The sequence below is a fragment of the Tinamus guttatus genome, unplaced genomic scaffold (assembly GCF_059628265.1).
Source record: "Tinamus guttatus ecotype Peru unplaced genomic scaffold, ASM5962826v1 Tinamus_guttatus_pri_ptg000463l, whole genome shotgun sequence".
In the NCBI taxonomy this organism is placed as follows: Eukaryota; Metazoa; Chordata; class Aves; order Tinamiformes; family Tinamidae; genus Tinamus; species Tinamus guttatus.
In genome coordinates, this window is record NW_028288997.1 from 440,224 (window position 1) to 466,402 (window position 26,179).

Here is a 26,179-nt window from a genome sequence, read left to right on the forward strand (position 1 = left end):
GTGGGTAGTGCTGGTGCAGCCGTGAGCTCTGCACGAGCAGAGGCCCAGGCAGAAGCCACAGGATGAGCAGACCCGATAAGGAGCTGCATCCTTGACCTGCAACCCTCAGAGTCGTGAAAAACTCTGTTCCTCCCACTGCTCTGCATCGTTAGGAGCTCAATTATGGGGGGACCACTGCCCCATGCAGGCAAGAGCGCAGCCTGCAGCAATGCAAGAGCTTGTTTTACAGCGCTCGCTTTGTTGGGGAAGAGACAGAGGCCTGTTCTTGAGGCAAATCTATTTATGTGTTTTATATATGTAGCTGGTGGCAACTTGGCTGGCTGATAATGTGCTGCCCCATCTGATCCGAAATAGCTGTAACCCCCTTGCTAGGTAACAGCCAGCCCTTTATTGCCTCCTCATAACGAAGAAATGCAGGTTTTTAAACTTGAAGCACTAAATGAGAGCTCAATATGGGCCCACTACCAAGTGGTGCTTAGTAATACTGTCCTGAAACACCTTTTTCTTTTTCCTTTTTTTTTTTTTTTTTTTTTTTCAGTGTTCTTGTTGTATTTATAGCACAAGATATGGTCAGGACAATTGGAGGCACAGCTGTGTGACCTCCCTTATGTTAAAACATAACTTGGGCATAAAGGAGGGAATATTTTTAGTTTGTCCCAGCTGTAGGTATTGGGTTTAAATGCTGTTTTTAATAAGACAGCTTGGCAGAGAAACCGAAAGGAGAATTTGAATTTTTAGCTTGCAAGGACAGACTCTGAGGGCTCCTAGATAGAAGAGCTGAGCTACCAGTCTATCGATGAGGAATATAGTCACAAATCTATTTTGTGATCCCAGTTCCAGTTTATGCTGCTTTTTAAATGTTCTCTTGAACATGCGTACTTTGTTAGGCCCTTGTCCATTCCTTTTTCTTGCATTTAATTTCCTGTTCCTTTACTAATAGCTGCAATGGACTTTTGAGAAGGGAATATTTGCAGGAAGAGGGTCTTTAAGTTGAAGAAAGCTCTGTATCCAGAACAGCAGCAGCATTTTTAGGGATCCCTTGGGTATGTTTTTTTTACCTTGTTTCCAGGGTAGGAGGAAAGTTGGGAGAACAGACACTTGAGGACTCTTGTTATCTTTGTAACTTAATTTTAGGGGTAAAAGTGGAACTTTCCAGTGAATGCTGTTAGTTCCTGGAAGTGCCTCCCCCTGCAGCTCTTCTGGAATATCTCCCTGGAATATTTGGGCTGTGCCATGCCTGGAGATGACTGTGCCTCCTGATGTGACGGGGGCTCTTGAATTCCCCCCTTATCAGCGATCTCGCAGCGCTCCTTGCTAGAAGAGATAGGGCCGATTTAGTTTGGTGGGTGGCGCTTTGCTTGTTTGCAGATCTAATAACCAAAGCAGCAGCTTCTGTGGCCTCTTTGCCTCCATGAGGAGCCTCCTCAGCACCCAGAGGATCGTGAGGCGCCTCCTCTCCCACCACGGGGCTTTTCCTCCCAACTAAGCGCCTGCATTCCCACCCACTGCCTGATCCCAGGCGGAGGGAGCAGCCAGCCCTGCAAGGGGGACACAGGGAGGTGGCAGCGAGCGCTGCTCACCCTCGATAGCTGCAGGCAGGGACGGACCGTGGCCCCTTCCTGGGCTGCGTTGCCACCCCCAGCCCTTATCTAGGGCTGCCAGAGCCTCCCCAGCTCCTGCACCAGAGAGATGAGCCGGGCCAGAGCCTTCCCCTCACCGAAACCCCCGAATTGTGGCAAAAAAGGCCCTGGGAGGCAGAGGAGTGAAGTCTGCCCAGGGCCCTGCTAAAGGGGCAGGGGAAAAGGGCGAGAGGGTTTTGCAGGGCTTGTAAAAACACTGTCTTGATGCCCCACCTCCAAAAAAATCCTCAGACCGCCCCGCCCCCCCAAAAATCCTTAAATCCCCCCAAATCCCCAGTCCCGCCCCCCGTGTCCTCAGCCCTTTCCCGGCCTTAGGGATGACCCTTCAACCCGCCCCCACGCCCGGGCCGTCGCGGCCGCCGTAGCCGCGTAGGGGGAAGCGGAGCGGCGCCGCCGTACACAAACAGCGCTCTGCTCGCCCATTGGCCACCGCCGAGAAGGGGCGGGCTCTCCGCAGCTGTCCTGCGGTGATTGGTTCCGCTCCGGAGCGGAGTGCAGAGGGGGTGTGGTTTGGACCTTCCTCCTCTTCCTTTTGATTGGCTCTAGCGACGGGGCGGGGGCGTGCCCACACGTCTCATTGGTTGCGGCCGCAGCGCGTGCGGGTTGTCTTCCGCGGGGAGGCCGGTGCCGCCGCCAATGAGCTGCGCGCCCTGTAGGCGGCGCCGCCCCCCGAGCGCTCATAAGCGGCGCGGCGCGCAACGGTCCCTCAGTGCGCTCGGGGCGCGCGGCCGGGGGGGTCGGGCCGGGCATGGCGGGTGCGGCGGGCGCCTCGTGCTGCCGCGGCGGCGCGGGGGGGCTCCAGCCGCTGCGGGCCACGGTGCCCTTCCAGCTGCAGCAGCGCCGCGGCGACGCGGGCCGGGCAGGTAACGGCGGGGCGGGAAGCCCCTTCCCACCGGCCCGGCCCCGGAGCGGGAGGGGCGCCAGGCCCGGGGTGTGTGTGTGTGTGGGGGGGAGAGGCGAGGGTGCTCCCCGCTGCGGGGTTCGGGCCCGCTCGAGCCTCGCACGCGGGTTCCGCCGCGGGCAGGACGCGCTGTTGGCCGCGCTCTGCCGTGGAACCGGCCGCCCCGCGCCGAGCGGGGCGCCCCCAACGCGGCCCTTTGTCCGCGGGACTGCCCGGCCGCTTCAGAAACGCGGATTTCGCTGTAACTTCCCCTTGCGCCGCTGTTCACCCCTCCGTTCCGTCCGTTCCTGGCTCTCCAGGGGGTTCACGTTGCTCCGTGGCCGCTCGGGGTTATAATGAGCATTGAACTGCCTCTTCTGCAACTTCCTTTGCAGGTTAAACACAAGACTAAGCAGGCTGAAACAGCAGGAAGCTCGGGCTTGGGGCAGGCCCATCTCGGTAGCATCCGTTTAGCGCCTTCGCTCATTTGAGGCCAGTTAATCCACTTTTCAGGCAAGTCCTCGGGTGCTGCAGCGCGTCCTGCAGGCATTGTGCGGCCTCAGAGCACTTCCTCTCCCTGCACGCTCGGCATCCATCAGGAAAGCCGCTAAGGAGCATTTTGCTCGATTTGCCCTCAAAATAAGCTCCTGAAATTAGTTGCACAAGTGCTCGCCTCCCACTGCCTCAGCCTGCAGTTCTGGGGCAAAGTCGCTCCCCACGAGGCAGTTGCTCCATGATTGGGGACGTTGCACGAAATAAAGCAAATCTCCGCGAGGGTCGAGCTGCCCGGTGCCTGCTCCGACGCGCCGCGAATCCTGCGCCGCTCGCCCGGGGTTAGACGGCTCCGCTGACACGAACCAGAATTGCTGCTCTTCATTTCTTCCTGGCCCTGTGCCCTGCTGCTCGAGCTGCAGGAGCTTGAATTTTTCCTCTTGGTCGTAGTTGTTTCGCATGCGGCTTTAGAAGCACTTGGATTTCCATTGCCCTGTGCCTCTGTTGCTCCTCATTTCACTTCACTTTGCTCCCCACATGCGTGGGAGCTGCAGCCATAAACCGGCTGGGTTTCACTCAAGCTTCATTACAGTGATTCACAATCCGCTGCTTTTGCTGTTACTGTTGGAGATCCCAGTGCGGAAATCTCCTACTTTATCAAATCTTTCCTCATTCTGCTCCGCTGACTTTCTCAATTGCTGCGGAGCTGCTTGGTGCCCGTTTGATGGCTGTCTTGATTCTGACTTGTAGGTTTAGAAGAAGAGGTGCTGGTGACCCCAGGTCTGATCCTGCAGCTGCTCCGTTAATAGAGAATCCCATTGAAATGAGAAGCAGCTGTCGAATTTCTCAAAGAGCTTCTGTTAAAAGGAAGAGCTGGAGCTGAGGGGTGCCAGGAAGCAGGTCTGAGCATACTTAAAAATGGCTTATCATGGTGTCTGGCAATCAAGATGTGAGGCATGAATCTGGTATGTGGCGTTAGTCTTGATTTTCTATTTATTTTCATTTCTTATCTCTTCAGTGATGTGGCTTTTGGGAGCGAGGCAGAGAATTTACTGCTGCCTGATGCCGTTCAGGCCAAACCCACCGCTGTTGGGTCCCTTTATGTCAGAGCAGGAGGCTCCGAGGTGACCGTAGTCCTGCAGGTGCCGGGCACGGACACAGCTCCGCGTCCTCCAGGCTTTACGGGAGCTTTGGAGCCCGGCAGCGCTGCTTGTGGCTTGGTCGATGTGAAGAAATGGAGCTGTTTGCATTCCAATATGAATTTTGATTTGTGAGCGTAGTGTTTTGTCTGTGCAAGCAGGTAAGTTATCCTCCCTGCCTGCTTGTCTAAACGGGATCACGCTCAGAGAGGGACAAGCAAAGTTGATTGGAAAAGCAAAGCAACTTCATATGTCAGGGGTTCCACAGGCTTTTTCTGTGCACTGTTAATATAACTGAAAGTGAGGGAGTAAGCTGGGACGAGCTTACTCGGGGATGGGGAGTTACCTACCACTGTTTCCCTAAAGCAGGTTTTGGAGAAAACTTATTGCAGGGGGAAGGCAAGTTGGCAGCTGCCCTTGTATCTTTAAAATACTACATATGTGTTCAGTGGCACCGCCACAGGAGGGGGATGACAATAAGATGTAAAGATACAAGTGTTCATCCTTTCAGCCTCCCTGACTGCTTTGGGGGACCTCAGGAGCGGCTTTGAAGAGAGATCCTGGGATTTCATGCATTTCACATTAACCCTTTATGAAACCGAAGCTTTGCTGACCTCTCTTGAGCAGAATTAGGGGACTCGGCCGGGTTTCCCATCGTGACACCCACCTTCATGAGCTTGCAGCTTTTCAGGAAGTTGCTGCTAACTGAGGTGACTCATCTGCTTGGGATTTCGGTGCTCGCCTGCTCGCTCGCCTGCGTTTTGAGTTGTTTTTGCTGTGTGGATCCTGCTACAGTGAGTCTAAGCTCCCTGCCAAATATCTTTATTTGGTATCTGAATGAAACCCGTGCCTGGCCTATATTATAGCTGCAGGCTGGTGGGACACTATTTGTAGGCCGTTCTGCCTGAGCGTATGTTTAGCAAAATGAAAATATTCCTTTAGGAATAAAAAGGGCTGTTTGCCACTTGAAGGTGCCATGGGATTGCTGCCTATATGGTAGCAAAGCAGCAGAGTTAATATATATTTTTTCCCCTTCCTTTGCTACAGACATCCCAAAAGGCAGAGCAGGGGGTCTCCTTTTAACAGCTGATACCTGGCAATGTTTCAGTGTCCAGGGGGATGTGTATGAAGGTTTTTGGTACTAAAATAGTGCTCCAGGTGTTTGTGGTGTGAATGCACTCGGGTTTTCTTTCTGAAGTGACAGCTGTTGTTTTTCGGGGCAGCTTAAACAAATGAGCAGGGGACGGCTGGATTCATCGTGCCAATGCGATACCCAGGACCTTCCAGGTGATCCGTCATTCCCAGCATTTCAGTGCAAGGTGGATGGCTCTGAAATACTCGGGCTGCTAAATTCTGCCATCTCCCCGTCTTCCCCCACCAGTGCAGGGAAAACGCAGCATTGATCACTTAAAGCAGGGAGGAAAAAATGGGAGTGGGATGACTTCATTAAAATTATTTGCATTTTAGATTTCTGCTTTGGGGGTATACAAATCGATGGGGTTGGGTTTGTTTTTGTTAAGCATCTCCTTATTTAATGTATGGAGTGAGTCATTCCCTGCAATGGGAGTGGAGCCGATCAGAACGGAGCAGGAGTTGCAGTAGTGAGTGTGTCTGAGTGGGAAATGCATGTGCTAGGAGGGGGTTATCTCAGTTTATAGTAACTCTTCCTTAAAAAAAAAAAAAAAAAAAAAACTGCTAAAAAAAAGGGACAGATCAAACTTGCTGTTTCTCAAGCATGGACGCCGTAGTTCTGTCATGGGAAAATTTGCACTGCTGCATTGCGCAAACAGCTGCTTCTCCAAACTTTGCTTTTCCAAACGTTGGAATTCAACCTTAATAACTCTGCTTTTGCCTTTGCAGTTTTGTTACGGATAAAGAGGCCGATAGAAGTGAGGAGCGAAGCGTGAGCAGGGTGTTGCAATGGGAACAGCAGTCGTGTAGAGACTGGTTGAGGCCAGGAACAGCTTGAGGATGCCCTGCTGTTGCCCTAGCCCCGAAGAATCCTGCTCCTGTCCTGTGGATCAAATCACTCTTTGTGTAAAACACGGCTGAATACAATACAGGGCTCAGGTTGGAAGTCAGAAGCGTTGCAGGTGGCTTTGTTTAATGTAGAACGAGTTTCTGGCGCAGTAATTGGAGCCCATTCATGGCACTGCGGCCCTCAGCTGATACCGATCATACCCTGGCTCTAAACCTGCTGCTCCCAGTTTGGTAGCCTCTGGATACGGGTGTGGGAAAGGGGAAACAAAGGACATGTCTAGAACTAATCTCGACTCCTGTTGACATTCCGGGGGTGAAACAAGTTTTTCCCTGCTTTTAAAAAAAATCTGGAGATGACATTTAAACTTACAGCCCTATCCCCCCTGCTCTCCAATTTCTGTTCTTTAATCTGTCCCATTTATAGCAGCGTGTCCTGAGGAAGCTCATGGATGGTTTTCCTTGGATGTGTTTTTTTTTCCTGCAACTCTTTGGGTTGGAGTTTAACTAACAAAATTTCATTGACCGTAGCAAAGTTTTCGACAGGGTGCAGAAGTGAAAGAACCTGGGCGCCGATTTGCACAGAGAAGAACAAATTCTATTCGAGGCATGTAAACATTTCACACTCTAATGACTGCACAGCGTGAAGGACTAATGCTTGGCCTTGCCTTGTGACAGAAACAGCAGAGTGCAGTGAGTTTTCTCTGCGCAAAACTTGGATGTTGAAATACTGCAGAAATGGCAAAACCTTTAGGCTGCCACCACTGCACCAAGCTGATCTGGGTGCTTCCCTCCTAACTAGCGCAGCTAACAGTGTTGATTTAGTGTGATTTGCACAAGAAAAGTGTGTAAATTGTACAGTAGTGTTGAACCTGTTTAAAAAATATATATTCCCTCTCGCAATTTGCCCTTTTTTGCATTGAAATTTAGCAAGTTTGTGGTGCTGCCGTTCCAACTGTTTGGTATTTCAGAGGTGACTGTACAGGAAGCAAGGAAAATATCCAAGATGATGCTATGGTCAGTCCGTCCTCTGCAAATAACGGAGGATAATTGTTTCCACGCCTGCCCCAAACCTGCTGCATGGCTCTGGGCAAGCTGCTTCTCCTCCCCAGGCCTCAGTTTCTCATGGGTTTTGTGCCCTGCTTTCAGCCTGTGCGTTGGAACAGGAATTACGGAGTTTGTGCAGTTCCTGGCACGCTGGAGCCTGAGGGGTTTTTTGTGCAACTGCTCCGTGCAGAGCACTGCTGTGCTCAAACTCTGTTTAGGTTAGCTGTACCAGCAAGCTACCGCCCTCAGCTTTGCCATTGTGCTCCAGATTGGAAAATATGACAGGAAACCTCCTGGTAAGGTGTATCAGACGCTAGGATTTTCCTGCTGTGTTTTCTCCTCTGAAAAACTGTTTCAGCAGCTGCATTTTGGGTCTTCTAGGCAGGTGGCTTAGTTGAAATTAGTCATAAAGACAACTTAGAGTGTGGGAGAAGGGCTTGCTGTAAAAGGTTGATGTGATTTATGGGGATATACGTGCCTAAAGGACAAAAAGCCTTCAGTTTTTCTCTTGTTTTTCAGCTTGTTTATAACCCTAAAAACATCCCAAATGTCCAATTCTGTCTGGTTTTTGTTTTGCTTTGCTTTGGCCTTCCAAAGGTTTGGCAAGCAGAGGTTCTCACCTTTTTGGGTTTGCAGGCTGAATCTTTTGCAGTGATCTCAGTTCCTAGCTGCTCATCAGCAGCTGATTTAAGTAGGTTTAACAGAAACAAAAACCACAGCTCTGTCTTCATTGCTTGGGTGTTTTGCTCTTCTGGTATGGATGATCCTTAGCAGCTCCTTAGTCATCTGTATTTTCCCAGAACAGAGCAAAGTGAGCCCTGAATATCTAAAGTTCAAACAGGTTTTTGCTTGTTTCTAAGCCATGCATGAGCTCTTGCCAGCCCATCTGTTTTGTTCTAGCTCTTCCTTAACTTGGAGCGTATAAAAGCCAGTCCAGAAGCGCTCCCTGTGTGTCCTGGGGGATAACACACTGCTTTGCTGGATGGGCCCATTGAAGTGATCACACGAGACTTCAACCAAAGACTTGAAGGATGTTGAAATTCTTCAGATTGTTTTATCATCTGAAAAACAAACTTGGAAAGAATTAAGATAAAGGTGAAAAGTTCAGCTCATTTCCTCCATTAAGTGGGTGTTTGGCTTCAGCTTTAGGCCTTGAGCTGCTTTTGAGGGAGTTTCTTCTTCACACGGCATCTGTGTCTGAAAGAAAATGGAAGTTTGAACTAGTAGTGTCCCTCACTGATGCTCTGCAATGGTATCTGCAGATGCTCCGTCCTTTGGGCAGCTCTTTCCAAAACTTGCAACCAGGGAAGTGATTACAAGGCCTGGAATTTCTTTCATTCTGCTCTTGAGCCAATTCTGGAGGGTTCAGCTGTGGCTGTGTTCGGTGGGAGTCCAGCTGCCCGTCCTGGAGACCTGCTGGTAGGATCCTCTCGTTGCCCTTGGAGGCCACCACCCAAATGGTCCTTCTGCGTTGGTGACATCCTTGGGCAAGGGGTTGTTGGCTTCTGTGCAGGACGAGCTGTGAAGCAAAGATTCTTGTGGGTTTTCTTCGAGGGTTTGGCGCTGGGAACAGCAGGTGCTTTTTTGGGTGGCTTGAGCTGGGCGCATATGGTTTGAGCAAGAGTCATGGGGACCCTGTGGTTTAACCACAGCTTCTGGCCCTCTCCGGAAGGTGCAGTGGATTTCAGGGCTCTGAGGGCTTTGCGTTTCGGCACCGATCTGCACTGAAACAAACAGAGCTCTGAAATCCCATCCTGATCTGGGTGTGAATTTCCTTTCTGTTGCAAATCTTCTAAAAGCAAAGAGATGACAACTATAAAACACTGCCTGGGTGACGAGGTAGAGCAGAAGAGATCTCTCTGCAGAGAATTCAGGTGGAAAAAGATGCCAGAAGCTACTGAGCGATGAGGTTGATGCTGCTGTAGAGCTGTTAACTATCCTTTTTTATAGGAGCAGCTGAGGGTTGTGTTTATCACTATCTTTTAATCTACCTATAAACTCACGGTTCAACCTCCTCTTTGTATGCCCTTAATGCTCAGGTGGTTCTTTTCTTCCCCCCTACGTGTCACCTGCAGGTGGTTGCGTTACTGATTCTTGTCTCAGTCGTGGTAGTCGTTTGTGGATAAAGTGAGATTTTCTTTCCCTAGAAAAGGCAGATTTCTTCGCTGAACCTCCAGAGATGACCCACCACCAACCAGCACATAAACTGCATATGCAAGCATAGTTTTGTAAATTAAAATTTGCGCTGTAAATAAAATTTACACGCTTCTAAAGAACATGAAATTGGAAATTTCTGCATTGCAGGGTCCTGCTGTGGTTGGCCAGGCCGGGGAGAAACTGCTTGGGCATTTGGCTTGTCCTGCTGCCGCATGTTAGCAGTGTCACCTGCCTAAGATGTGTGTTGTAAAGGGCAGGGAGAAGAGAAACTTGGATAATGAGGTAGAATTCCGGCGTTGTTGTCTGGTTTAGAGCTGATTCTGCTTGAACATGGACTCGTTCCTGTTTCATCCCTTTAAGACAGACGTTTCCATGGACATATTCCAGCAGTGTCAGGGTCTGGACAGCATGTCCTTAAACTGCTAAACTTTCTCCTGGTGCTAAAGGGTCAGTTCCCCCAGGGTGAAGTGAGCAGAGGAAGGAAGAAAGTTTTATGACTCTAAAATGAGAAGTGGTGGGAACTTTATTTTGTTGTTTGTCGTTCTAGGATTCAGCTGTTTAAAAGCAACTCTGCAAATTCTGCGATGGGAAATGGAAAATTACTTTAATAGCGCTTTTTTTTTCATATAAATTTACTGAAAGTCTCAGTTTGCTCCTAGATGCAGAGATTGGCTGGCCTGGAGAGACAGTGGGCAGTGCTGAGCCTTTGCTGTTGACCGAGCTGGGAAAGATTCAGGAGGTTTGCGAAGCGAGGGCTGAAACAGAACCGCAAACTTTCCCCTTTTCGCCGCCCGCATCGCTCCGGTCTCTTTAATCCGTGCCCGCGCCGCGGCCCGGTGCAGCCGTGGGAGGCAGCCAAGTGGCTGCCGCAGATACAGGCGGCCCCGGTTATCTCCGCTGTCACATGAAAAGTAAAAGTGCCCCAACCTGACGCTCCTCAGCTGTGGAGCTGCCCTGGCCGGGCTCCAGCGCGCGGGGCCAGGTGGCAGCTGCGGCGCGGGGCGATAAGGGCCGCGCTGTAAACAGGACGCTCCACCCTGCGCCGCGCGGCTCCCGGGACGCTCCGCGGCCTCCTCCCGGCTCCCCGGGAGCCGTGGCCTGGAAGGCAGCGACGGTTCTGCCCTTGTCGGTGCCGATGGCGCCGGTGTCGTGGGTCGCTCGGTGAGCAGGACGCGACGGGGGGACGCGGCCCTCTGCTCCGCCGCGCGTGTCCTCGCGGTCCCTGCAGGCTGCTGAGGAGCCGCTGCCCTCCGTGGTGGCCTGGAGAAGGGCCAGAGGCTGAAGGTGGCTCTTGGGGATGTTCTGGAGGCTTCGTGGGACAGGGGGAGCCGCTTCCCGTGGCTGCGCTGCTGGGAAAGCGCCTGCTCCTCCTGCCAGCAGGAAGGGCCAGCTGCAGCCCTGCGGATGGGGATGCAGTAACGGAGCCCGGGGGGCGAGGAGGTGCTGGGGAGGAAGCTGCCACACTAATGAGCTGCCAAATTAGAATTAGCAGTAGCCGCCTGAGAAGCGCTGGAAGGGGGAGCACGGCTGGACCGAGCACAAGGAGCCCTTCATCCTGCGTGGACCTTGTGAGGAGGGGCTGGAGAGCAGCTCCAGGCCTCCCGCTCCGAAATGGGTGCTCACTGGTTAAAAAACTGAATTTAACAGTGTCCTGGGCACGGTCTCAGCTGCTGGTGAGCCCATAGGAGGCCGCACAGCGAGTGCTGCTGAGCCTTGGCACACACAGGGGCTGTGCCCTGAGCAGCTCCGTGTTGGCGTCAGCGAGGTCGAACCCGCTGAAACTGCGACGGAGGGAGGAGGGAACGTGGGGACCCCCGGAGCAGAGCGGGTCGCGGCAGATGCTGCCTCTCCAGGAAGCCCCGAGCCGGAGCGGAGCACGAACACACTCTGTGCCACCCCCAAGCTGCCTCCTCCCTGCTGCCCCTCTGGGTTTTGGCAACGACACCTGCCCTGGGCTGCAAGGGTGACAGCAGGGCTGCGCGTGCGGGGCACGTGCGTTTCGTGCTCAGCAGGGTGTCGTGTTTGTGCTCGTGCCCTGGCCTTGGCCGGCCGAGACGTTTGGCCTCGCGTGCTCCGCGCTCGGCTGGCAGCGAGGTGCTGCTGGGGTGCATCATTGCTGACGTGAACCTAAACCCAGTGTATTTACCAAGCTTTTGTGCTGGGCCAAAGCTACTGTATGGAAACGCCGTCTGAAGAGATGGAATAGTCACTGCGGGGAAGTTGCACAAAACAGACCTGCAGCTCCTGAGTTTTAGTTGGGCCCATCAGCGCCCGGCCCTGGCAATGAGCAAATTGCACGTCCTCACGTTTGGTGTTTGCTGAGCGAATACCCACGGCTGGTGAGTGGCCTGAGACTCACTCAGTCTTAGTCATTAGTCCTCGATTCCCTTGGGAAGAGTCTGAGGATGCAGCCGGCCTCTCAGTCACGGGTCTTTCCAAGGCTCCACACAGCAGCTTTCCAAGCAGCTTTCCAAGGCCCCGTCGCATGCAGCTCCCTGGCTGGGCTGGAGTGTCTGATCAGTGGTTTCGAGCAGCCTCTTAAGGACTGCAATAAACCCTCTTGTTCTGAAGTAGCCTCTCTTGGCAATAAGGCTGAACGTGGCTGTTCTGCAGCGGAGCAAGGAGGAGGAGGGCACGCTGGGGAGCCCGGGCACCGCTCTGCTCGGGGCTGTTGCTAGCCCTGTTTCTGACTACGAACGCGGCCGGGCAGCAGCGTGGCCTTGGCCCGAGGACCTGCTCCTCCTGCAAGCCAGGGGACTCGGCGGCCGTGCTAGCAGCGTGATTCCCACAAAATAACTGCATATTTCCAATCCGTCCTAGACCCTGCGCGACGGGCGCGGAATTGCAATAGCTGTTACTGCGTCTCGGCTTTGGAAGACTTATTTCTCCTTCCTTTTCTCCCCCTGTGCAGCGAGCGTCCCGTGTGCTGCTGCCGCCGAGAAGAGCTGCCGGCCGCGTGCGCCCCGCGTGCGCCGCACCTCGTCGCTCGACACCATCGTGGGCTCCTACCTGCTGGGGCAGTGGCCGCGCGACGCCGACGGGGCCGCCGCCTGCTGCACCAACGACAAAGCGACCCAGGTAGAAACCCCAAAGGCTCAAAGGTAGAAACCCCCAAAACCCCCAGCAGAGAGTGGCAGAACCGAAGCAGTCTGTGTAAACAGGGGATGAGGAGAGAAAGCGTTAAATTTCTCATCTGTCCAGCTGCAACTTTCTAGGAAGACTCTTTTTTCCTCTTTTGCTTCCCAGCTTCGATTCTTTCCACTTTGGTGCAGAGTTAGAATTTCCTTGGCCTTGTTTGGAGGCAGATGGCCTCAGCTTTCTGCTCCAGTACTGGCTCAGTGCTACTTTTTTTTTCCCTCTTCTGGCTTGCTGGTCGGGGCCAAGTCCTTATATAACACGCACGGGCTCTGCGCCCACACTGAGAAGTCAAGGGTGCTCCCACAGAAGGGCTTCCAGCATGAACAGCACAGCGCTCTGCTGGAGGATGGAAAAGCTCCAGACCTCGAGGAACTCTTAGCAACCTGTAAATATTACTGTGTGGCAGCAAATGCTGCTTGCCTATCTGCAGAGGTGAAAGAATTTAGAAGGATAAGAGCATCCGTTTGGTTAAGCAGCCGTTTATTTAGCGCATTCAATCTCTGTTCACTCGCTGTTTGATCTTGGCTATTCAACAATTTATTACTGGGCTGTTTGCAGGAAATTCTCAATTGGATTCCAGCTCCCATTGTCCTTTTCCAATGTGTTCTTGCCTGCTTTTGTTTCAGTTCTGGTGCCCGAGCGCTGCGCTAAGGACAGGCTGAAAAGGAAAAAATTTGTCTAACTTGATTTCTGTCAGGGCAGAGCACTCTTCCTTTCTGTCTTAAGGCAGTGGTGGGAACGTTTAACCCTGGTGTTTGGGGACTGCAGCTGCTCAGTTTTGCCTGCGCGTTGCAAGGAGCCGAGATGCCTCCTCCTCCCCAGGAGATGTTAATTCTGGCTGCAGAACGCGGAGCCGCTCGCTCAGCCCCTGCACTGAACAGCCCAGGTGTGCAGCAGCCTTTCATCAGCCATCTGAACTGCCTTGCAAAGGCTGATTTCCACCTTGCAAAGGCTGATTTCCACCTTGCAAAGGCTGATTTCCACCTTGCAAAGGCTGATTTCCACCTTGCAAAGGCTGATTTCCACCTTGCAAAGGCTGATTTCCACCTTGCAAAGGCTGATTTCCACCTTGCAAAGGCTGATTTCCACCTTGCAAAGGCTGATTTCCACCTTGCAAAGGCTGATTTCCACCTTGCAAAACAAGCAGCCATCCCGCCATTACACACAGGCACCAGCCAAGGCGGGAGCTGCTTAATGTTGGAAATTGGGAATAAAATCCCCATTCCTAGACCGCCTGGTGCATTAACGTGCTCCCTGCCGTAGCCTCCAGGACTTTGCCACTCCTTCCATGTTTTCGAGCCTAATAAAGTTATCAAACTCGGGGCTTTATCTGCTCGCCAGGACGTGTTTACTTCCCTTCTTACGCAGCTCCTGATCAGCTGTTTTGCAGAGCTCTGTAGATTCGCTATCTTAAGGTGGTTAAGTGAGAGATAGAAGCGCAGGTGCTGCGTAGGGGGGTGCGGATGGCAGCAACGGACAGGATTGGAGCTTGCGGCTTCAGCTTGCTGCGCAAAGCGTTTTTTCTTTCCTTTTTTTTTCCTGAGGAAGCGGTTTTGTCACAGTTAGTACAAAAAGTTCTGTAATTTCCTTCTGCCTTGACAGCAGGGTAGGAGGCTGCGTGCTCTTTCAGGCCCTGCTGTTGCAAAGAGCGACTTTTTCTTCCTTTTTAGGCCCTATTTCTTGGTGAACCAGGGTTTAGTGCTTAGTGCTGTGGGTACCAAGGCAGTGGCTGCAAAGCTGGTGCTGAGGGCAGAGCTTTGGAGGCCGGGGAGGCCCAAAGCAACATCCCAGGGCTCGAGTTTTCCATGGAGCTGCCTGGGGGGGTGATGTGGGATGGGGCAAGGGCTCCCGGACGCTCCTCATGGAGCACACGGGAGATCCACAGGGATGCGAAGCGGCAGCGCGTTTTGGGATAGGTGACAAATAACCACGTTGGAGTCGTTCAGGGGGTAGGATTTGAGGTGGGAAGTGCTGCATGCCCAAGGGTTGGTCTGTTCCTCAGCGTTACCTCCTGCCATAGAGATGGCAGTGCCCAAAACCCTTCTGGGCTGCTCCAAGTTCAGCAGGACCTCAATAACACCCTGTAATTCTCAGGGTATTTTGCCTAGCTCCTTTAGCTTAACCAGGTTTTCCAGCTCCTTTTTGGGAAGAGAGGCTTCTGACTTGCTCCCGACTCACCAGGGGCTGTCGCAAACAGTGACCCCTGGGGAGCTGAGCTGAGCTGCTGGGAGAGGAGCCCTTCGCAGACCCTCGCGCCTCCTGGCAGAGCAAATGCCACCAGGGCCCCAAAATGCCGTGGGGGAAAGAGGAACACGAGGGCCATCCCGCGCTCATCGGATCAGCAGCCCCTCTCCGCTTCCCCGAGTGCCGACGCGGAGCCGAGGCCGCTCTGCGGAATGGGAAGAGGCTCCGTTTCATGGTGAAGCAAGGAGAGGCCGAGGCTTTTCCTTGTTTCACATCGAAACAAGGGGAGGCCGAGGCTTTTCCTCCCCGTCAGGCTTCTCCCTGCGTTGCTTCGCAGCAGCCCGTGCAGGGGCAGCCATGGGTATTTCTCCATAAGGTCTCCGTGGGCTCTGTCTTGTTGCACTTAAGCTACTGACTTCTGAGCAAGGTCTGGGTGAGGTGCAGTTTTGTAACAGGCACAAACATGGTCAAAACTACTTGGTTTGGGGCAATTTTTTTAGGTAGATCTTGTAGCGCATTCGCTGAGCGTCGCATCAATGGGGAAAGGCTGGAGCAGGGCAGTGTGTGGGCAGGGGCTGGTCGCTTCTGTTCTCTTCAGTCTCTACCACCAGTCTCCAAACCAGTCAATGTTGTGATTGTTCTCAGCCCTGTTTCTCGTCACTTCAGACTCCAGTGTCCTGGTATGAAACAGAAGTGGGGAAAGCCAGCTCCAGTTCTCACAAGCGTTCGGCTTCTTGGGGTAGCACAGATCACCGCAGAGAGGTAACGGAGACCGCTCCTGATGCTTGAGCAAGACCGTGTTTGCAGCTAATCCATAGGAGGCTCCTGCTTGCGTGGGAGGGGAGCGGGAGGACAGGGATGAGGCTCCCGCAGGAGATGAGGCCTTGCTCCTTTCCCTGGTCCCTAACGCTGGTTTAACCGGAGACCGACTGTCCCTCAGCTCCGGCGCGGACGGTCTCTGCGCGTTGCTCGTAGGTGTCGAGCGGACGTGGGTCCCAGCAGGGCCCTGTTCGTAGCTTTCTGTAGGCGGACGATGACCCAGATCTGCTACAGGAAAGACACAGGCCACGCTTTAACGGGGGAGTCTGACTGGACCTCGAGAGTATTTCTGCTCTGTCCTTTACGAGGTGGCCAGCGCCGCTTGTCGCGCCACGAACTGGCTCTATTTTGGCATTTCCTTGTGGGCTGGAAGAGGGGGAGGAGAGAGGCCGGTCCTGTGTTGGTGCTGGAGCTGGTGTCTTGCCTGTTCTGTAGCTGAAACTCTGTTTGCTAGATTGCCAAACTGAAGCAACAGCTCCAGCGAACAAAGCTAAATGGCAGAAGTGGCAAAGAAAAGGAGAAGAGCTCCCCGGTGCAGGGGGACCATGCTGTCCTCGCATCGCTCAGGGTACGTGCACGTCTCCCCTCGCTCTGCTCTCGCCGTGCCCTAATGACAGAGCAGACTCCTGTTTCTGCTGGCAGGTGCCCAAGCTGTTCTGACTCCTTCTCTCAGACCTGAGAGCAGGATTTTTTCACCCCCTACATCCCCTCATCTCCACTGTACCCTTGCGAGTGCTTTGATTTGCAGCTAGTTTCTCCCACCTCTTCCCTCGGCCTCCTGCAAGGCTTTGGCTGAACTCTGGAATGAGGATGCAGCTGCCCTGCGCGGCAGCAGCCCGTGCCGAGGCACCTGACTTCTCCCGCTCCGGATTGTTGCAGGACTCTCCTTCGGGATTCCCTCCTCCATCTCCCATTCTGAGGCTCAGCCCCTGCTTGCACCGGAGCCTTGAGGGGCTGAACGAGGAACTGGAGGGAGTGTTTGTGAAAGAGCAGGGAGACGAAGAGCTTCTGAGGGTGAGTGAACAGCACTTAGAAGACTGTCCTGGCCTCCCGGGTGGTCTCTTCTGAGGACATTGCCCCATCTGTCTTGGCAGTGGGGACAGTCTGCATGTCTCGTTTCATTTTGTACGATACATTTTTGGGCTTCCCCCCTTAAAATCCTGATGGGAGAGGTGAGTGGTAACATCAGGACGAGGACACCTCATGGACAGCCATAAGGTGCCGTATTGGACTGGCATCCAGAGGCTTCTCTGCAGCGTGTGCATGTGGAGAGATGGTCCCAGGTGGCCCGTGGAGCTCTGTGTGCTGCCGAGGGGCTCCTCGGAGGCTGAGCTTGTGCTGGGACCCAGCACCTGCAGGAGCTGCTCTCTGCTCCCCTCCCTGCCCAGCTGCCTCTGCCGCATCATGAGCCCTCCCTGTCCAGCTCTCGGGAAAAAGGAGTCCCTGTAGGAGCCTGGAGAAACAAGTCCAGCCCAGCAGCCCCCCTATCCCCTCACCCACAGGGGTAGGATCCCTTTGGCTGGTGTAGGTGCAAGCACAGTTGGGCTTTTCCACAAGCATGAAGGGAGGTTTCATCATCTGCTTTGCTTCCTCCCTAGATCCTGGATGTCCCGGATGGCCACAGGGCGCCGGTGCCAGCGCAGAGAGGCTCCGGGGATGCAGCGCTGGCCCTGGAGCCCAGCAGCAGCAGCTGCAGCAGCCTCTCTCTTTCCCCATCCCCGTCCGTGCCCCTGCGCCTTTCCCCGCACACCCCGGTGAGGCCGGCGGCAGAGGAGCTCTCCCCTGCTACGGATGAGGCGCAGATGGATCCGAAGGAGAAAGGTATCCGCCGGGATACCGGGGAGACCACGGCGCCGGGCGGGCGGCAGTCGCGGCGGCTCCTGCCTCATCCCTGTCTGCCCGCTGGGTTGGAAGCCACAGTTAAGATGCAGGAGGTCTCAGCCAATTTGGCTAAACCATAATGGACTCTTAAGGTTGTACTAATTAGCCTCCAGGTGGTGGTTTCCAGCCCCAGATGGGGGATACAAGCTGGAAATCAACCAGATCGAATGTTGTGGCTTGGGATACTGTAGACTGCAGCCTTGGGGTCTAGAAAAGCAAGCGTGGTGTTGATTTAAAGAGCTCTTTTGGTTTCTTTTAACATCTTCTCAAAAAAAAACCCTGTCTTCCTTTTCTCTTAGAGGGTGGCAGCCCTTCTCCAGTCCTGGCCTTTGCTTCTTCTCCTCGGCCCAACCACAGCTACATGTTTAAACGGGAACCTCCCGAGGGATGTGAGAAAGTCCGGGCCTTTGAAGAAGCTCTGTAAGTACAAGGAGCCCTTGGCAGGGAGAGCTCGTGTGAGGCTGGCGTTGCCATGGGTGCTGGGCTGGGGGTGCTGGGGTGGCTGCTGCTGCCTCCCCAGGTTCTAGAAAGTTGGGAAAAGGGAAACGCTCCCCAGGCAGGAATGGGGCTGCTCAGGTCCTAATGCCAGAGCGGGCAACGCAGATCAGTGACCCTTGCACGTCCTCAGAGGGTCTTTTGGTTCCCTCCCCTTCCCAGCAGTAGTATTTTCTCCACCATTGCGGCACCTTGAACAAAAAGAGCTGGTTCTCCTATAGCTGAACGTGCTATTGGGACCAAACGGGGCTCTCCATAGTGCTGTGCAGAGCCTGTTCCATGCCAGAATGGGTCAGAAAAGCAGTGCGGCTCTTTGGAGACTGCAGAACTCCCTGTGTTCTCCTGCAGTTCCATGCCCTCGGAAGCGTCCGTTCCTAATCACCTCCGCTCTTCCCTCTCCAGATCCCCCAGCCCCGATCTGACTTTCCAGCCTTCCTGCCCAGACAAGAACAAAGTGCACTTCAACCCCACCGGTTCTGCCTTCTGCCCCGTCAGCCTCGTGAAGCCGCTTTTCCCCAACGTGAGCTTCCTCTTCCGGGGCTTCCCTGCTGCCTCCAGCCCTGGCACGGGCTCCTTCACGTCCTGCCCGTCCTCGGCGCCCGCCCCGTTCCTCGGCGTGCGGAAGGACCCCGCCGTCGATGGCTTCAGCGAGGCGCCCAAGTCGCCGTCGTTGAGCTACGAACACTGGAAGCGCGGCCAGTCCGACGAGAGCGTCGTCTTCCACAGCTCCCTCGTGGTGTGAAGCCCGCGGAGACGCCCGCCTTGGAGCTACGGGGATGGAGAAGGGCGGCCAGGCTTCCTCCAAGGGGGACGAGGAGCCGCGCGCCCTGGGACTCCTCGCTGCTGGGGGGCTCGTGTTGCCGAGCCTGCCCCTTCCAAGCACTTTCCTGCGTCTGCGTGTCCTGGGTGACAGCTTTGCTGGTAAAGGGCAGCGCTGGCTCCACAGGGAGCCAGGGGAATCGGCTGCAGCTTCCCGGCCCTTCTCCCCGCTGTGTCTCTCAAGACCCTGCGGAGCCCCTGGGGGGAGAAGGGACCTGCAGGGAAGCTGCTTTTGGCCAAGGCAGAGTCAAGAGGCTTCTTGAAAACACACATTGGAGCAGGCCTTGATGGGCATCTGCACCAAGGTCCCTGTGTGCCCAGAAAGCTGCTCCCGTGCCAAGGCGGCATTTGCTGCTCTGCGGCGTCTTCCCTGTGGGTGGGCAAAGGTCCTCCCGGTGCCTTGGCCTCCCTGGGGGAAAAGGAGGGATAATGGGTCCTGCTCCAGGGAGGCTGCTGCTCCAGGGGAGCTACAAGCTGCTTTCCAGCCCCAGGGCGCTGCATGGGGACCAGGCAGGAGCATCGCCCCCGGAGCAGGGACGCTTGGGGCAGGAAAGGGCCCAAATCCAGCAGCGCTGGCCCCAAACGCTGCCCTGGGCAGCACCGCGGTGACACGGGAACGGGGCTGGTGACGCCTCCGCGTGACAAAAGCGTCATTTTGTTGTGTAGCGACGGCTCAGGGTCGTCCTGGAGGAGCCCGATTCCTCCTACCTGATGTAGAAACTCTATTTTCTTCCAAAGACACTATTTTTGCAGCTGTTTGAAGTTTGTATTTTGTGTATGGGCGAGCTTGCGGGCGGGACAGTGACTTTGGAGCTCTTGTGTTTAGAGGAGGGTGTTTTTGTTCGTTTGTTTTTGCAGATCCTGATATTGCCGATTAAAAGCAAAAAAAGAGACAGGGTCAATGCGCGGCGCCGCTTCGCTGGGCTTTAATCTTGAAGGCGGGAGCCCCGCCCACTGCCCTAACCCCGCCCATTATGTGGCTCCGCCTCCTCCCGGCTTCGTCCCGCCCACTGCGCATGCGCGCCCAGCCCCCGAGTCGCTCTGGCGACCGCCCCAACGCCGCCAGGGCGCGGGCCCCTGGCTCCGCCCTTGCGCTCCGAGCCAATCCGCGCGCTCCACATCGAGCTGCGTCACCTTCGCGGACGCCGGTGCCGAAGGCCCCCCGCCTGGGTCTGCCCTAGGTGCCGCCTGTTCCGAGGGGGCGGCCCACCGCCGCGAGTGCGGCCAAGGCGGCGGGCGCCGCCGCTTCCGCGCGGCAGCGAAAGTCGGGATGTGCCCTTCCCGCCCCGCCGCGCCTGGTCCCGGCGCTCTGCGCGCCCGCCTCTTCCCCATCCCACAGCCGGCAGCGCGTAGGGCACCCATGCGCGGCGCAGCGGGGCCCGTGAGGCGGGCGGGCGCAGCGCGGCCGCATGAGGCCCCCGGCGCCGCTGCCGCCGCCGCCGCCGCCGCGGGGGGATGCGGTGCTGGAGGTGCCGCTGAGCGCGCGCGGCGCCGCCGCCGCCGCCATGGGCGGCCCCGCGCTGCCCGAGCGCCTGCGCCTGCCCCTCTGCTTCCTGGGCGTCTTCGCCTGCTACTTCTACTACGGCATCCTGCAGGAGAGCATGTGAGCGGGACCGGCACCGGGGCGAGCGGGCGGCGGGGCCGGTGCTGGCACTGGGGCGAGCGGTCGGCGGAGCCGGGAATGGGGGAGCGGCGGCGGGGCCGGGGGCGCCGCGCTCTCCGCGCTCACCGCGCCGCGCTCCCCCCGCAGCACGCGCGGCCGCTACGGCGCGGCCCAGGAGCGCTTCCAGTACGCGCTCTCGCTCGTCTTCATCCAGTGCGTGATCAACGCCGCCTTCGCCAAGCTCCGTGAGTGACCGGGGGGCTGCGTGGGGGCCGCCCCGGGGGGCTCCGCGGCAGCTGGGGGCTCCTTCAGTGTCTGGGGGCTCCATTGGGTGGTCCAGGGTGCTCCGTAAGTGAGCAGGGGGCTGCATGGGGACGGCACCGGGGGCTCCGTGACAATCAGGGGCTCCTTGAGTGTCTGAGGGCTCCATTGGGTGGTCCAGGGTGTTCCATAAGTGACCGGGGGCTGCATGGGGACGGCACCGGGGGCTCTGTGACAATCAGGGGCTCCTTGAGTGTCTGAGGGCTCCATTGGGTGGTCCAGGGTGTTCCATAAGTGACCGGGGGCTCTGCGGCAGCTGGGGGCTCATTGAGTGTCTTGGGGCTCCATTGGGTGGTCCGGGGTGTTCCATAAGTGACCGGGGGGCTGCGTGGGGGCCGCCTCTGGGGGCTCCGCGGCAGCTGGGGGCTCCTTGAGTGTCTGGGGGCTCCATTGGGTGCTCCAGGGTGCTCTGTAAGTGAGCAGGGGGCTCCATGGGGACGGCACCGGGGGCTCTGTGACAATTAGGGGCTCCTTGAGTGTCTGAGGGTTCCATGGGGGTGGCGCAGGGGACTCCGGAGGAGCCCGGGGGCTCCATGGGGTCGGTTCGGGAGGCTCCGCGGGGCGGCCCCGTGGGCCCGCAGCCAGCCCTGTGCTCCCTCTCGCCCTCCTTCGCAGTGATCCGCTGCCTGGACGCGGCGCGGCCGGACCGCACGCGCAGCTGGCTCTACGCCGCCTGCTCGCTCTCCTACCTGGGCGCCATGGTCTCCAGCAACTCGGCCCTGCAGTTCGTCAACTACCCGACACAGGTGAAGAGCGGCCGCCGCGGAGCCGCTTCCAGCTCCCGCCGGCCGAGGTGGCTCCCGCCGCACAACGCGAGCGCCGGAGGGCGGCTTTGATGCGATTTTGATGCTTCTTTTCCCAAAGCCGCTTTTATGGGGCCATGCCCAGTTGCTGCGTTTCCTCCAGCAGCCTTGTGCGTTGTAGAGACGGGTTAAGGTTCCCAGAAGGGGAATAGCAGCACCTAGAAGCGGTGGGGACGTGAAATTGGGACTTGGCGCTGGCCTCAGACCCTGTTTGAGGCCTTGGCCGCTGTTGCTGGAAAGGCCTCCCTGCCTGTTCTTGGCCCCTGACGTTTCTGGTGCGTTTAATCGCCGCACGTGTCAGGGTGGTTGGGTCACGCACAGTCACACTCACAGTGCCACGAGCTCTTTGCTCCTTGTGGTCCAGCAGTGATTACGCTGTTGCTTATGGTGTTCTTTCTCCAAACGGTGATAACGCTGTTGCTTACATTGTTCTCTCTTTTATAGGTCCTAGGCAAATCTTGTAAGCCCATTCCAGGTAAGCAGACTTCGCCTCTCCTCTTGTGCAGATTTCTCACACTCTGACCCACTCCGTGGACCTAGTTTGTATTTCAATCTCTCCTCTCACGTCTTTCCTGCCACAAGAGGAGTGAGCAGTGCAATATCTGCCTAATCTTTTACTGAGCAAAAGTAAATTTCCCCCAAGAGGCTTTTTGGAGTTGTTCACAGTGTTGCTTTTCCTTTCCAGTGATGCTTTTGGGAGTGACGTTGCTACGGAAGAAGTATCCGCTGGCCAAGTATCTGTGTGTCCTCCTGATCGTCACCGGCGTGGCCCTGTTCATGTACAAGCCGAAGAAGGGGGCTGGAAGCGACGACCACGTTTTTGGCTACGGGGAGCTGCTCCTGGTGAGTGTCGGCACCGTCCGAGCGCCGCGGGGCTGCGCTGGGGGCCAGGCTGGGCAGGCGAAGGCGGCTTTGGTGCGTTTGGCTGTGCCTTTTGGTGAGGGAACGTGCTCCAAAGCTGGTGTTAATCCACGGGCGCAGCCTTGGCTTGGGCCCGGGCTGTGGCAGGGAGTCGCTGCTCGAGCGCCCGCATCCCGCAGCATCAGCTCTGAGACCGCCCAGTTGCTGGTTTGCAGGTGGCTGAAATGTAAAGGGAAAGCAAAAAGAGAAGGGGCTTGAAGTGTTCCTCCTAAGAAAGAAATAACTTAAGATTCCCTTTGCTCTTCCCTCTCTCTCTCCCCGCTGCCCCTCTCCAGCTCCTGTCTCTGACTCTGGATGGACTGACGGGTGTATCCCAGGACCACATGAGAGCTCACTACCAAACTGGCTCCAACCACATGATGTTAAACGTTAATCTCTGGTCCACCTTGTTCCTAGGGGCTGGTAAGGAGCAGCCCGCAAAACCGCGGCCACAAGGCTGCTGTGGGAAGAGACACCGTGTCCTGCGCTGAAATGTGCAGAACGGGTCCTGCACAGAGATGATTTTCTTTTTTGCCTGGAAAATAGGGTCTGTGCTGTTTGGTGTATCCCTTTTAATGCCACTAGGGGACACTGCTCCATGCACGGTGCAGTTACCCAAGGTCCTTTTGCTCTCCAGAGTTGTTGCTCGGTGGCTCTGTCGTGGATTTGAGGGCTTGGGGTGTTTTCACGGGACAAATTGGCTACCAGGGAAGGTCCCAGCTTCTCCCAGCCCCGGCTGCGCGGAGTTCAGCGTTCGCCCGGTGCTGAGCGTAAGCTGAGATCGCGCCGTGTAGACAGGGGCTGCCAATTCCTGCTCCTCCCTTTGATCTCTCTCCTAGGAATCCTGTTCACCGGCGAGCTCTGGGAGTTCCTGAGCTTTGCGGAACGCTACCCCAGCATCATTTACAATATCCTGCTGTTCGGCCTCACGAGTGCGCTGGGACAGGTGAATACATCCCCCTTCCCTATCCTGCATGCTCAGTTGGGATTTACTCGCATACTTTGAAGATAAAAAAAAGTAAAGCTGTGTCATCACCCCACGCTTAGGTTATCACTTGCTTTTTGTGCAGGTCATCTACAAGAGTAAAGTTGGTTTAAATTTGCCTGCCAATAATCAAGATTTGGAATAGACTCTTTTGGCTACCTGCAAAAAAAGAGACACTATGAAGACGATACATGCAGTAATTTTTTCCAGGCAGAATGACAAAAGATTTTCTTTGTTTTGTTTAACAGAGTTTCATTTTCATGACCGTGGTGTACTTTGGACCTTTGACCTGTTCCATCATCACCACAACACGGAAGTTCTTCACAATTTTAGCATCGGTCATTCTATTTGCTAATCCCATCAGCAACATGCAGTGGGTGGGGACAGTCCTGGTGTTCTTGGGTAAGTCTCTGTAGAAAACGTCTCAAGCCTTTTCCCATGGAGTGGAGATAACATAGAGAGGGGAGCGTGAAGAAGAGAGGCTGGTCAAAAATCTAGTTGTGTTAGAGATTCTTCATGAAAAGGTGTCCTAATAGCCTTATAGAGCAGACAAAATAAAATTCATCTTCTGGCAGATCCTCTCCCACTTTAAAATTCTCTCCCACCCTTAGTAAAAGGAATCACTGGCACACGGTGACCATCAGTAGGTCAGTACTGTTGAGCCTATTTTCATGCAATCCCTTGTGTTAGGTTTGTTTGAAGACTGTGAATTTGCCGCGTACGAGGATTATCTTGTTTCTTTGCAGGCCTTGGACTCGATGCCAAATTTGGAAAGGGAGTGAAGAAGACATCACATTGAGATTTGAGCTCTGCGGAATGGACTCTTAATTTATTGTCTCGTACCTCAAAATCTGTTATGAAACTGGACTCAGGATGGGTAATTAGAAGAGGAGTGTTTGAATTGTTTTTTTTTTTTTTTCTAGTTTTTTTAAATCTCACTTGTCTTAAAGTGGAATACTTTTATTTTAACTGTAATCAAATGTTTACTTTTTTGTTTGTTTTTCCTGTAATCAAAGCTGCATTACTAGATTCTAAGAACAGGATGAAATTCTTGCCTTAACAGGAGGAAACACTTCATATCTTTAATAAAGAAAAGGAGACAATGGCCATTTTTCCAGAACTTTAATTTCAGTGCAGCTGACTGGTCTTGGGGAAGAACTACCTTCGGATCTTGCAGCATTCTCTTTTTGAGTCTGCGTAGTGCAAATGTTACACCTTGCTCCAAGGAGGGAACTAGTTTTGGGACAATTTATTTTAGTGTATTTGGTGCAGCCTGGAAAGGCCCCAGGATTAAAAGCCTGCGATGATGGCAGGACCCTCTCTCCAAAACTGAGAACTGGCTGGTAGAGTCAGTCAGAGATTTTTCCATGACAATAGTACACACAAGCATTGAACTGCTTTATGTCCTTCACCTGAGCCCTCCTGAAACAGAAATAACTCTTGGCATACGCAGAGGTTTACAGGAAACCTTTTTGACCACTGGGGGCCAAATTAATTCTTTTCATCCCCTTTGCTGACGAAGGAACAAGAGCCTCTGCTGCTAGAGCCGTGCCAGGGCTGGGTGGCAACAGCCTCTAAATATTGAAAAGGGTCTCGTTAATTAAGCGCCACCGCTGAGCGCTTTGGGCACCCGCTCCCAGCCTTGCAGGGAGGGGTTGTTATCCTAATGATGCCTTCAGAGCTGGAGAGCAAAACTCTCCAAAGAGCAAACTTTACACATGAAAGCATGTTCCTACCAGCTGTCGCTTGGTCTCCATCTGTTCGGTGGCTTTGGCCTTTTGCCCTTCCAGATGGGATCTTGATCTCCCTCCTGAGCGGCTGTTGTGTCTTTTTCTAGACCCCAACCTCACCCAGCGATTTTTCAGTGTTTCTTGCAACTTTTTGCCCTCAAATTTGGTTTTGATATAATCTCTCATACTATCCCATAGCTCTACTTAAAAAATGTTTGTGGATTTTTTTAATTAAACCTGAAGATATTGAAGCTTACCCCCAAAAAAGTTTCTTTCCTAACTTTTATTGTTTTAAAGGTCAAGTGATAAGTAGCAAGCAAACGTGCTCAGTGCTAGAGAATCCTGCAGTAAAAGCTTCTGCCACTTAACTCCATAAATCCAGCCTGAGGAATGCCACGTGCTGGCATCTGCTGTATGGAGATTCCTACTGCCCTGAAGACAGTTATCTTTCCCAGTATGTCTAAGGTAACAAATACTCCTTGTGTTTTGTAAGAAGGAACAGAGAAATTGCATGAGTTGTTCATAAGAGCTGTGGCAGAGGTGGGAGTTAATTTTATTTTTTGTTTCTTAGTCACGAAACCATCATTTCTCTGTGTTTAAAGGACTTAGTGCTAAGAGGCAGAGAGGAGAGTATCTTAAATCTAACTGGTTCCCATAACTCAGTAACCAAAGCTAACAAAAGATCCTAGGTCACCTCTCAATTCTAATCATTTAACAGATTTGGTTTCTCTGCTATTGAATTAGTAATCTCCTGTAGGAGTAGACCCAGGTACCCTTGTCACTGTTCAAATTCAAATAGCTGAAAAAAATACACTTATTCCCTTTGGCATCCACCTTCTGATGGTCATGTCACCTGTTAAGGTACTTGAGTCACTGCTGTCCTGAGTTATAAACTTATTCTAGAGCACATGCAAAGAAAGCCAAAGGGAAATCTCTCTGGTTATTTAAGCAGTAATTATCACAATCACAAACTGCGGGATGAGAGCTTCAAGCTACTTGAACTCTCCCTTCCCTCCATGTCTCGCTGCAGCTCAAGGAGAGATGGGGTCAAAAACAAAAGCTTTGGGTCGCTAATTGTTTCCTTAACCATTGAACCATAGGTTCAGGGGAGCTTCTTCTCAAGCTCAAAGTTCTGTCTCCGGCCCTACACTGCAGCAGCTTGAAAGTTG

The 26,179-nt window shown here is 54.3% G+C and overlaps 2 protein-coding genes across 3 annotated transcripts; both read left to right on the forward strand.

The window, feature by feature from the left end:
* The first annotated feature begins 2,388 nt into the window (after positions 1 to 2,388).
* FAM117A (family with sequence similarity 117 member A) lies at positions 2,389 to 18,775 on the forward strand. Of its 2 annotated transcripts, none has more exons than XM_088532649.1 (8): positions 2,389 to 2,503; positions 12,244 to 12,410; positions 15,300 to 15,416; positions 15,928 to 16,041; positions 16,353 to 16,487; positions 17,072 to 17,294; positions 17,654 to 17,774; positions 18,252 to 18,775. In XM_088532649.1, exons 1-8 carry the CDS (start codon positions 2,389 to 2,391, stop codon positions 18,589 to 18,591), a joined length of 1,332 nt encoding a protein of 443 aa, XP_088388775.1. In that variant the 3' UTR covers positions 18,592 to 18,775. The 2 variants fall into 2 exon arrangements, with proteins under 2 accessions (XP_088388775.1, XP_088388776.1); XM_088532650.1 differs by having other exon boundaries at positions 15,321 to 15,416.
* A 1,347-nt stretch (positions 18,776 to 20,122) lies between these two features.
* On the forward strand, positions 20,123 to 24,385 carry SLC35B1 (solute carrier family 35 member B1). Its single transcript, XM_088532642.1, has 9 exons — positions 20,123 to 20,271; positions 20,419 to 20,516; positions 21,208 to 21,338; positions 21,840 to 21,870; positions 22,081 to 22,238; positions 22,592 to 22,718; positions 23,135 to 23,241; positions 23,529 to 23,682; positions 24,027 to 24,385. Exons 1-9 carry the CDS (start codon positions 20,174 to 20,176, stop codon positions 24,077 to 24,079), a joined length of 957 nt encoding a protein of 318 aa, XP_088388768.1. The 5' UTR covers positions 20,123 to 20,173; the 3' UTR covers positions 24,080 to 24,385.
* Positions 24,386 to 26,179: the final 1,794 nt, after the last annotated feature.